The sequence below is a fragment of the Zonotrichia albicollis genome, chromosome 17 (assembly GCF_047830755.1).
Source record: "Zonotrichia albicollis isolate bZonAlb1 chromosome 17, bZonAlb1.hap1, whole genome shotgun sequence".
NCBI classification, from domain to species: Eukaryota; Metazoa; Chordata; class Aves; order Passeriformes; family Passerellidae; genus Zonotrichia; species Zonotrichia albicollis.
Window position 1 is genome coordinate 6,938,566 of NC_133835.1, and position 12,566 is coordinate 6,951,131.

A 12,566-nucleotide genomic window follows, 5' to 3' on the forward strand; every position below is an offset into this window, starting at 1 on the left:
TGAAGAAAACAGTGTTGGAGACAGAGATTAACTCTCCATGCCTGTGTCTGCCATCACTGTGCTTCCAAGATGTAGTGAAACAAGCAATTTAGATGGACACCGCATGAAGTTGAGATTGAACTTCTATTCCTCATTTAAATTTTTTATTGCAGTCTTTAAATGAAAAAAAACCAGCTGTCAGCACTTTTAGGTAACTTCTGTGCCTGGCAACCTGGAAGCAAATTTTGATTCACAGATGCCTCTTGCTCCTCTGATCAAATGTGCTGGCAGGACTGGTAGACAGGAGCTGTCTTAACAGTTTTAATGCACCTAAATTTGTGCCTGTAGCTGCTCTTAATGCCTTGATTGGTGCTATTGAAATCTCTTCTTAAACATATGGTAATACATTCCTCACTGATTCCTTTGCCTTTCAAAACTCAGACCTGGAGATATCATTGTCTGTAATAAGTTCATTCTGTTCCTTCTGCTTTACTGCCTGCCTAGCCTAGCTTTGATGAAGTAATTCATATAACTCACCAACTCCAGAGCAAGTTTTGATTAGTTTTTGAATTAAATAGCATATTTTCTTTTAGGAAGTCCTGCAAACTCATCTTGGCATCTGATATTCATACAACCTCTGCCATTCTGGATGCATCACCAGTAATGAAGAACCTGGATGTCAGGGCTGAGTACAGTTGGCTGTAATTACCCCAAAAACCTTCATTTGGGCCTCACATTTACCCTCTCTGTCAGGAGCTCCATTTAATCTCCAAGCCTGGGGGGCTTCTAGCTCTTGCCTGGGCTGTAGGTGAGACTGTCTCAGACCTGATCCTGAGCTGATGTTTGGCTTTCCATGGATGACTTTGGAGCTGGTGTCATGACAGGAGGCACTGCCATCCCCTCCTGCTCTGCCTCCCATGGCAGGGGACTGTGCCTGGCCATAGGTTTGTCCCTGGCACCCCTTCCCTGGGAGCAGCCCTGCTCCTGCTGCTTCTGGGCACTGGCAGCCACAAATACCATACAGCTCTCGTAGGATTTTCAGCAGACAGAAAACTTTTAATGGATTGATGAATTAACTGTTTGAGAATGGAGAATACAGGCTGTTTAGCCACACTATTCCTAAGGGAGATATTGGACTCTCAATATGCATTTTTGGAGTAGGACAAGCAGGCCTGTCATTTCAGTGGGGTGACATTTAGTTATCAGGATGGGGGGACAGACCAAGCATGAGGAACATCTTCCTTTGTTCCCTGAGGGGACAGCAACCTTTTTGTGCAGACCACTAAAGCACTCTGTCTAATACCATCCTAGGGTTTTGTTGCACTGAATAAATAAGGCTATACTGCTTTCCTTCCTCAAGGCAGGACTGGGAGATGCTGTGATGCCTCTGCCATAGGCAGCACCTGTGGACAGCTGGCAGTCTTGAACCACTAATTCTCCATAAAGCTTGTTGGAAAAAAATGAGACTTGGGGAGGGATCTAAAATTTGCTCATTTCACAGAGCACAGCAGCTTCTATCCCACAGGGTGCTGCAGAATGGGCTCAATGCTGAGCCACAACAGCCACCAGCCTTCCCATTTAATGTAACACACCAAGGAAAACCTCCTGGTTTATGTGCTTTCTGCCTGGGAGCTTGTATACATCCAAATTGCAGCTTTTATATATTGGGAAGAGGTTTTTGTGTGTCTAAAGAGAGGTACGTGGGAGAAGGCTGGGAGCTGGGCTGCTCCTCCATTCACACTGGGGTCACTTACATCCCCTCTCTTTCAGAAGAAACCTTCAAGGTTCTCCTCCTGAAATCTTCAAGGTTGTTTTCTGCCGTCACACTCTGAGATCAAAGCCAGGACCACACTCTTCCTCCTGCATCTCCCCCTCTGTCAGTTTCACTTTCTCGGTGAATAAATGAGAAATAAATAAATTTCTGTCTATTTCAGAAATAAATAAATAAATAAATAAATAAATAAATAAATAAATAAATTCCTGTCTATTTCAGAAACAAATAAATAAACAAAATTCTGTCTATTTCAAAAATATAAACATCTGTCTATTTCATAAATAAATAAACAAATAAATTTCTGTATATTTCAGAAACAAGTAAATAAATAAATCAATTTCTGTCAATTTCACTTTCCCAGATCAATTCACAAGCAAATCTACACCTGCGTTATCTCAATGCGAAGGACCTTCCCGGCCCGGGGAAGGCGAGAACACAACCGGGGCTGCCCCAGGCCGGGCTCAGGGCAGGCGCAGCGCGGAGCCGGGGCCGCCCAGGCCAGCGGGATCGCGGAGCCGGAGCCGCCCGGGGCTGAGGGGACCGGGGCCGCTCAGGGCGGGGGCAGCGCGGCCGCGCCGGGCCCGTCCCGCCCCCGGTTGGCGATTGGCGGCGCTGCGGCGGGGCGGGGGCGGGCGGCGCGCAGGGCCGGCCGGGCGGCAGCAGGTGGCTGCGCTCTGCTCCGCGCCGCTCCGCGCTCCCGCCTCGCCTCGCCTCTCCTCGCCTGCCTCTCCTCTCCTCTCCCCGCCGCCTCAGCGCGGCCCCGCCGCCGCCAAGACGCCGCGGGCCGTGCTCCGAGTGAAGAATGGGGCGGCCAAGCTCGCCAAGCCGCCCGCGGCCGCGGGCGAGACCCCCGGCGGCGCCCCCGGAGCCGGGCTCTTCATGGAGCGGTCGCAGAGCCGCCTCAGCCTCTCCGCCTCCTTCGAGGCCCTGGCCATCTACTTCCCCTGCATGAACAGCTTCGACGAGGAGGACGCGGGTACGGGGGGCCGGGGAGCACCGGGGGGCGGTGGTTCCCGGGGCTGTGTGTCTGGGCAGGCGAGGGTGGGTGTGCTCCGTGTCAGCGCCATCCCCGACCCCGCCGGGGGCTCATCCGTGCGGGTGTCCGAGGGATGCTGGGGACCGCTGGATGCGGGTGCCTGTGGAGGTTAAAACTGGGAATGTGCTCCAGCGGTGGAACGCGCTCCGGCTGCCGATCGATAGGAAACACGGGTTATTTGCAAATGGAGCGGCTCTTGCTCCATCCTCCTCTGTGAGAATGAAGGGCAGAGCTCAGGGAGGAGGCGTCCATCCTGCCGGGTGGTGTGTCCGCTCTGGTTTATACACCATCAACTCTCGGGCTGATCGTTCCCAGGGGTTGTTAGCGCCGTACACCGTGCTGCTTTTGGAGAGACGAATAATGGGATTCCGTTTAAATGAGGGCAGAGTAAATCCCAAAACAATAAGCTTTTCAGAATGGATGCAGTGATTTTTTTTGCCGGCATGAGAAAGACCTTTCTGGCCTCAGACTGGTGGTGGTGGTCATAAAATGCGACCAAGCTTATAAAAGAGGGGCACTAGTACGGAAAAGTAGGAAAGGCATTGGGTTGAAGGGGCGAGGAAGGGTGGTGGGAGCTGGGGAAGGTGCGGGGAGTAGAGGGCAGCACAGCCGCTGCGTGGGTAGGGAGACAGGGAGGGAGGGCGTGCGCGGGAGTGGATGGAGAGCGGTCGGTCTGAGAGCCCTCTGTCCATTCCCGGCGCATCCCTGCGAATTGAGGGGTGTTTTTCCCAGTGCACACTGCACTAGGGACTGAACCTTAGTCTTGTGAGTGGCAAATAATAAAAAGTTGGTAACTAAGGCGTATTTTAACGCTGACTGTCATGGTTGCATCCCTCAAAATGCCGGCATGCTCCTTTGTCTAGTGGCTCATCCCAAGATGTGCAGATGCCAGCAGGAATACATCAGCCCGCCAGCTGCTACACCTGTAACGATGTTGTTTTTAAAGGAGTTGACGTAAGAATCAATTCATCATCTGTGTGATTAACCTAGACTTGTCATCAGCATCATGCAGGGGTGGCAGGCAGAGGATTGTCTCCTCCAACAGATGTAGTTTAAAAAATTTTTGTCTAAAAATTTTGCTGATGATTTATTTGCACTTCAGATTTGGCTGGAATGCTGAGGAGTGTACAAGACAATAACGGGAGCTTTGGGAAGTCTCAGCGCTGTTGCTTCAGGAATGATTGATAGTGAGACATGCTCAAGTATGAGAACCCAGCACAATGCCTGGGACAGCATTTCATTCCCTGGTGTCCAGCCCCTCCTGCCCTGAGCAAGGTGATAGTATAGGTGAATGCTTCCTCTTCCAGCGCTTAAAAAAAATGTTTTTGTGCTGAATTTTATTTATTCACGCTTAGTGAATGTTCATGATTGAATGTTAATAAGCTGCTCTTAATACAACACAAGTACTTGTCTCTGAATTAAATAAATCTCCAATTAAAACCTCATTCTCCAGCAGCTTATGGGCAGATCCTGCCTGTGTGAGTTGTCTGGTCAGTGAAGCTGCTCAGGGTGGATTCAGTGCGATGGGGATGTTGCAGTGCTGCTCCTGTATTTCGTGCCTGTGAGTGTGTGCTCAGACATGTATGAGCTACCAGCCAGGAGGAACGTGTGCTGCTTTTTATTTTTGGTCTTAAAACTACAAGTGTGTAATTTTCTCAAGCAAGTAGATTACATGAAAGAGAAATTATAAGAGAAATGCTGAAATTGTGCCAGATAAGATTCTATATTATTCATACCCATGCATGCTTCTGAAATAGTGAGAGATTCTGATCAGTTTGGGTTGCAGCATGATTTCTGTCAAAAAAATAGATCTCGATAGCTCATTCAGGGAGATGAATACTGCACTTGGCAAGATGTTCTCTATAGGAGGAGGCAGAAAAAAATGAAATTGATCCCAGGGGCATTGACAAAGTAAACAATCCTATTTCAAACAGACACATCATCCATTTTGTCTGAAGCTGAGAACCACATCTTTAAGAGAATAGCCGTCCTACAGAGAAAGGAGAAGAGCTGATAAATGACCAAGCTTAAGGGAAATGTGACGTTTTCCTCTGGTAGGGGAAAACAGCCTAATGATCGTTTAAATCTACAAGCAAGAAAAATTCTTGAGGTGTTTCATTTAAGTTACTATGGGTGGGTAATATCAAAGGAGCCTAAAAGGAAATTTACAGATGTGCTGAGAGCCGTGGCCGTATTTGGGCAGTGGTAACAACACCTCTGGCTTCCAGTGTTTCACCCTTTTAGTCTGGAAAAATGACTCTGCTTTTGAAAAATACAGAGTATACTTGTACTTATACACTATTTCCCTTCCTGCCATGGCTCTTCTTTGCTGTCTACCTTGTGGACATAAGGTGAAAAGACTCTCCTCATCTTCCACAATTCCTTTGCCTGGTAGACCTGCAGTGTGTCTGGACAGGGTTCTGAGCAGTGAATCTGGGTGCAGATGATCTCTTCATGTGCAGAAGCAGGCCGCCAGTGGAGGCAGGAAGGCAAGAGCAAGAGACAGGATCACATTTGAGTGCTTCCAGAGCATGAGGGTGGTGGAGTTTCAGATATTTCATGTCCATGTGTCTCTCCAAAGAGGTGGATGTAGACTTCAGGGTTCCAATACCCTTTTCATTCCTCAGCTGCATGTACAAAAGAAGATGCTCTGAGCAAATGTGGAGCTTTTTTTGCCAGGAAGTTGCAGTGGGGCTTTGAAATAGCCAAAATGCACTCAGCAGATCAAGGACTTGGGTTAATAACTCTTTTGATCTCAGCATGGTAATGTTGCTGGCCTTCCTGCTGGCTGGGTGCCACTGTCTTCGCTCCACTGAGGTCCCCAGCAATGTCAGTGAAGTTTAAGGATTTTTAAACTGCAGTTATTATCAGAATAATTGTTGGTTTAACTTATGCAAATGTCTATCCAACATTTCAGTTGTGGAGCAGTAGAGTAAGAGGAGGTAAAAGTCAGTCATGCACTCTTTGTGGGCACATTTCTAGAATGCCTGTTTCTGACACAAATCTTGTGAACACAAATCTGAGCTTTTCTGAGGATCTGCCATACGTTTGGTCTTGGCTGGAATCAGCTGTTTGGAATGCTGATATTCCTGTGGGAACATGTCAGAAGGAACCAAACTGCTGAGGACTGAACTGCCAAGTGCGTGTAGGTTAATAACAGGATCCATGATGGCTGTGGGCACATGCATTGTAGGCAGCTTGTGGTGCACCTGGGTGCAGCTCATAATGAAAGCTGAGGGAATGGGGTTTATGAAATCCCTCTTTGACTGATGGTGGCCTTAGCACAGCCCTCCCCAGTTCAGGATGAAGGTCATCCTTAAGGCTAATGGTGTGGAGGAGAACCATTTTTGTGGGGCATGAGGTTTGGAAACGTGGCTGAAGCAGAACAGAAAGTGAGGATTTTGAAGAGAGTACCAATAACCGACTTAGAGCTTCACATGCAGACTCAGCAGGCTTTGAGCAGGGGAGAGGAGGTGGTTTGAGTAGCTGGGACAGTTGATGTGGCAGTGCTGAACCCACTGGGAGTTGGGAAGTCAGAAGCAGTGCTCAGCTCTGGAGGGGTGACAGCTTCCAGACCAGGACCCTGTGTACTGCAGAGGACAGGAGCTACACCTAAAGAAAGACAGGTAGGTAAATGCAAAAAAACACTGGAAGGGATGGGGTTTCCTTTCTTGTGCCTAAACTGCAGGATCCAGCAGCGCTGTTCAGGTCTGGGTGTGTGCTCCAGCTGTGCTGTGGCCCAGGTGGGTGAGACCTGCAGTGCACCAGCTCCTTTCATCCTACACCCTGGTTTTCTATGGAAGGACACCTGCTTGCACTGACAGAAGGCATTTGTAGCATGCTCTGACAGGGATGCAGATTTGGATGTCTGGAATTGTAGCCATGGGTCACACTGCCCATGCAGCTACCCTGGAATCCAGATCCAGCTTGAGCATCTACACCAGGTTCCTTACACAAGTGTGAGGAGCAGGACTGCTCTGGTCAGGCAGCAGGGGAAGGCACAGAGCAGCTCTGAGGGACTGGCAAGTGTCCCCTCCCTGGTCAGGACCTCAGCACAGGGACTGTCCAGCTTGGCAGACCCCTGTCCTTGCTGCAAGACGGGAGAATCAAATCACGTCTCAGCCAGCTGGAACCAAGTGTCTGGCAGAGAGAAAATGGTTTCCAAAGTCAAAATGTCTCCTAGATACTGACAGTGAGCCTTCCTTGTGTCAGCTGCTCATTCAGAAAAGAGTTGAATTAGAGATAAAATTCAGCCCAGGCTGCTGCTTTCACACATTATAAAGTACTGGCAGAGGCACTGTGTTACGATCAATTGCTTTGAAGAGAAACTATGTGAAATACAAATTTAATGGATTGATAAAAAACATTTAAACTATTGTGGTGTAAGAAGGGGCTGTGGATATTTAGGTTAGTTTAGGATATTCTTGTGTTTGGGTTTTATGTATTGAACTTCCTCATAATTTTAAACATTGACCTGCTCTATAATTTCAAACATTAAGCGTTACAAAGCTATTAAATAGAGAGAGCCCCTATGTGTGTTTTCATGTTGCCATGGATATATCTCAGTTGCAGCACTGTATTGGGGTACATATGGTTTAAAAGAAAATTATGATTCAAGACTTAACTAGTCCATTTTTACTTTTTTTTTTATTTTTTAATATAGCCCAAGTGTGTTAAGTCCTTTTTGTGCTTACTTTGGGTTTGCTTCATCCAGAGTTAATTTTTGGAGCTCTGGAAGCCTCTAACCAGTTTTGTTAGTTGTTTGTAAGATAGGTAGCCGTGCTCATGTGGCAGACACATAAGGAACAGGGGAAATTATACATCCATCTGGAATGTTAGCTATTTTTTAATAAATGTTTTATAAATGATTGGATAGTTTATTCATGCAAAGATTGCCCCTAGAGCTCACTTGGGCATGCATTGCCAGCTCTCTTGGTTGGTACAGGAGGCAGTAAAATCCAGGGCTTTTCTCTGTTCTTGCACAGTAAGGAGTGCATCTTTGGCTGTAGGTTATCCTGGTGATTGTAAGAAATGCCTCTCTCCCTGCTGGGCACATTCTAGCTCTAGGTAAACATGTTTATTTCATAAATGGATTAAGTTGAAATAAAAAAATGAGAACAGTTCTGGAAGAACTGTAAGGAAATTGTATGAAAGGGACCAGCAGCCTGGAAGAGGAGGCTGTGGGTAAGACCTGCAGAGGCTGGTGATCCAGACCTGGTTATGAGATAATCCCGATCCCAAATACAGCGACTGATTCTTTACCTGGTCAGGCAGAGCTGAGCAATCCTTGCTGTCCCTTCCCTGCCCTGAGCACTGGAGCAGCTTTCTGCTCTCAGGCCCTGCTGCTGCTGCACGTGTGCTCAGGGGAGCACAGGTACAGATAACAACAGGTTTTGTCTTCAGTGGCCATGGGAGGCTGAGAATGAGTCAGCACGAGGCGCAAGCGATTGGAAACCTTGTCCTTGTTTGTGTTGCTCTCGGTGCTGTGGCTGCACGTGAGAGCCACGGTGCTGGGCCAGGTTCTTGCTGTGCCTGTGGAAAGGCAAAGCAGGATGTCAGCGGCGCTCGCGGTCCGTGGCAGAACCCGGCAGATGGGGACCATGGGACAGATGGGCGAGCGCGGGGAAGGGTGACGTGGCATCGGCCAGGGCTCAGCGTGCCAGGCTGCCTTCCTGGCCCACCAGCTGCTCCCCACTGCTGTCCCCCATGGCGCATCCTGCAGAGCCCTCCAGCACCCCCCGACCGGCAGCGTCTGCCTGTGCCGTGCTGGGAATTGTTAGAAATGCTGATGTAAGGTGGAGGAAGAGCAGCAGCTGCTAACCCAGGGAGCTCAAGCACTGTGCCACAAAGTGCTGCCTAGAAGTTTCCTTGGTGGTCAGCAGGGTGTGGGTTTACAGGGGAGAGGGATGTGGATGGGGTTATGGGCCGTGATGGTGGCGCTGCTGTCCCCTGAGCTTTTGCAGCACACACGTGCAGCCATGGGGAGCACAGTGTGGTGTCTCCTTCCCTGGAAGGTGGCCTGATGTACTTCTAGGTATTCAGAGGATGATGCTGAGTTCAGCTGTGTGTGCAGGAGTTGTTGAGGGTGGGTTAGATGTGACCCCTGCCAGCCACAGAAAAAGGATGTCTCTTTCTCTTATTCTGCTGTCAGCTAGTTTCCAAGTAGAAGAATCTGTCCCTGGAAAGCTTTCTATCTAGGAGACACTGTTTTTTTACAGCTTCTATTTCATGTGCAGTTAATTCTAATGCAACATTTATTAATTCAAAAGCACTCTGTTCTCCAGGCAAAAAAAAAAAAAAATCTTTGCTCTGTCAGATTCTTGCATCAGGACAAGTTGTGAAACGCTGTAGCTACTTTGCTTCAACATTCCTGTTTGACAGAATGTGTGGATCTGCTTTGTGTAGGGAAGAATTAAGTTTGATTGGAGTAGTTGTCTCGAGGAATAATTTATCTGTGCAATTGTTTTCTGAAGCACTATTTGCTTATATTTGAATGCCTTCAGTTAGATTAGAAATGTGAACAATTTAATTTAGGAAATGGTCTGTAAGTCATTGATGGTTTTAGTGGGGCAGTGAGACCTGACTCACTCAAGGCTCTCAGCCCTGCCGTCTCCTCCTCTCTCCCACAGACATCTGTTGAGAAGCACCATTAACATATTTGAATAAGGATTTCTGCTCCTCTGCGGAAGTGTTCAACACATTTTGAATATCCCATCTATCCAGATGATGTTCCTTGGGATTTGGTTTTATTTTCTGGGAGGTTGCTATACTGTATGACAACACGTGTCACAACTGGGGTTCTGCAACACAATGATCCATCAGTTGTGCCATTGCTTAAGTCATCTGCTGATGACACACAAATTAGGCACTCTCTGCTGTCTGTCAAACCATGCCTTGAAATCTGCATTTAAGTTTTGTCCTTGGCTTGGCTTTTGCAAAGCAGCACACTTGTAAAGGCTGAGTAGCCCTGATACAGCCTCCCCACACAGGGGTACAGCAAGCTCTGTAGCCTGACCTTATAGTCAGATCCAGCCACAGTTAAATCACTGAGATGGATAATGTTCCACCTTTGTGCCATCAGGATGTTCTATCAGCTTTGTCCAAAACACAGAGCACTCATACAGCCTTGCAGAAACCAGTCTAAAATGTCTGAGTGCTCAACAATTTGGAGAGTACACAGTGTACAGAGGTAAATGACACATTTTTCTCAAAACTGTTTTGTGACTAAGAGAAATTTAAGCTATTGTCTGTGTCCTTATTCTTGCAAATGTAGAGGTAGAGGGGTCACTTATATCTGTTCCCTAAGTAACTAATCTCCTCCTAATCAGAAGAATAGTTTAGCCTAAAATTTAGCTTAAATCTGAATAGAAATAGAGGACTGCTATTGCATTGCTCCCGGCAACATGGCAAGCAATTGATCACTGCTCTTCAAAGCAACTCTTCACATCACAAAGCTGTTCCTTCTTGTGCCAGTAATTCCAAGCCAAGAAATGGCTGTAATGACAGCCAGTGCTGCCTGGCATCCCTCTCCCTCCTTTTGCTGTTTGGACCAAAGAAACCTGATGGATGGTTTTGTTTTCGTCAGGTGTTTTGGTTTTTTGTTGGTCTTCTTTTTTGTTGTTGTGGGGGTTTTTTTGGTGTTTTTTTTTTTTTTTTTTTTTAATAAAGCAGTTTTCCGAATGCTGGCCTTCTTGCTGGATTTGGGATTGTGCAGGAGGAGCAATGTGGTCAGTGCCCTGGTTGCTGTGCTGTCTGGCCCCTTGCAGTGAGGAATATCTGCTTCCTACACTTTGTATGCAGTATTCCTGTAAATACACACTCTTGCTCCTGGCTAACACTCAGGGTATGATCCATGCTATTTTCCAGATCATTCCCAGCATGAGTGCTGTTGGCTACTCATTCCCTTTCTGGCATTTGTATGTTAATTTTTTCAGTGCTCTGAAATTACTGGTTTTTACATGTGCCTTGAGTGATTTTCTTTGTGTTGATTTGGAGGGTTGAGCTTTTTCATGCCATGGGTATTGGTCTGAATTCAATATCTGTTTAGAAAGACCCGTGCTTATGGGATATTTGTAGGATTGGGAGGTGAGGTAAATGTAATAAGATGCTTTGTCCCCTGGGCTCCAGGAATGCAGCAATGTTTGTGGTTGAATTTGGGCGCTGGAGGAGATGCTCTGTAACTGAGGTGAAATGCAGCATCCTTGAAGACCTTTGCATTCAGAGTGGGCTGTTTTGTCAGGCACCTTCTCATCACTTCATTCTGTGATGCTCAGGTCAAGGGGCTGCCAGGCTGTCATTCCCAGTTAGCAGCTGCAATGAGGATAATAGTGGTTCTTACTGTGCTTCACATTGGTGACATCTGATTTGAGAAGTTACAGTCTCTGTGCCCAAGGAACAAACACATGGCCGTGTCCCTCTCTGGAGCTGCCCATCCTCTGAGGAGCAGCAGCTCGGCTCTTGGTGGGCTCAGACTTGCAGAGTGATCCAGCAGCAGTGTCACCAAGGGACAGGAGTGTGGGACAGGCTGCCCCTTGCTCAGCTCCCTGGGCCGTGTGGATGAGGCTGACATTTCCCAGTGGTGACAGTTTCCCAGTGGTGACAGTTTCCCAGTGGTGTGGGACTTTTGCCAGCTGCCCACCAGCAGTATGCATATTTACAGTTAGCAGGGAATGTATCCTGCCACGTGGATGGAAAACATGTTAATTGTGTCGCAGCCAAGATGTCTAAGAAGATTAAGATTTTTTTTTTCCCTGTTGTAAATCCATCTCCTTGTTTAGCACTTTTCAGCATCCTGGGAGGATTGTGTGGGTGGGTTTTTCTTTTTTTCTTTTATTTTTACTATTCACCTTTCTTTTCTTGTATTTTATGCATGTTATCACAGTTCCGGTGAAAAGTTAGGAAACCTTCACTCAAGATTGTAAGGCGGCTGCTTTATATCCATATTTGTGTTTTAATCAGATTGTCAGAAGAAAAAAAAGGGAAGGCTTTTCCTTTCTAATGCCTGTTGGATTTCCAGCTGCTGTAGTTGATTAATTCCTGAAAGTATCATGACAACTCAGACCCAGTAACTTTCCCTGTCCCTTACATTCAGGTTGTGCTGCTGTCGCTCTGCTGAAGCTCTGCTGCCTCCTGCCCTGAGACCTCTCTAGCCTGTGGAATTAGAGTAACTGCTCTGCAGAGCCCTTCCACCTTTATAGCAGTTTAAATTAAATTCACAATAAGGGTAGACAGTGCTCCAGACTAACTTTTGAAGCTTGTCAGTATTCTGCTTTTCCCCAGATCCCTCCAAAGCAGAAGGAATTGCAGGAATTGCTGTCACAACCCACTGTTGCATTTCAATGGTGAATTTGGTATGTTTGCCAAAAACCCAGGCATTTTTGTGTGAGTTGCTCCCCACACATCTGTCTTTATGGATCGCATAGTCCACAGTATATCCCCTCCAGATACAGGATTTTTGTTGTAATGTAAGTAAAGAGGAAAGGCTTAGATCACATTATCTAACGTACCTTGAGATAAAACCAAGCATTCTGCCATGAGCAATTTCTACAAGAGTCAGTGCTTGTTTTAAATATTAAATGTGCAAAGTTGAGCTTTCTCAAAAATGCTTATGAATCTGGTATTTGTTGAAAGTGAATGGGATTTGGGGCTGTGTCTGCTTTTGGCAGTTCCCAAGATCACCCCACCCCTCTGCAAGTGCAGGGCTGAGTCTTCTGCCCTGGCTGTGCAAAGCCAGCTGGAGCAGAGGAGCAGACCCTCCCTGGGACCCTGCAGTTCAAG

General features: G+C 47.1%; 1 protein-coding gene across 1 annotated transcript in view; it reads left to right on the forward strand.

Moving 5' to 3' along the window:
* The first annotated feature begins 2,363 nt into the window (after nt 1-2,363).
* Nucleotides 2,364-12,566, forward strand: part of RIMS4 (regulating synaptic membrane exocytosis 4) — a 56,061-nt gene continuing 45,858 nt past the window's right edge. The window contains exon 1 of the mRNA XM_005489999.4: nt 2,364-2,729. Within this exon, the coding sequence (XP_005490056.1) occupies nt 2,633-2,729 (97 nt within the window). The 5' untranslated portion in view covers nt 2,364-2,632. The remainder of the gene's footprint in view (nt 2,730-12,566) is intronic.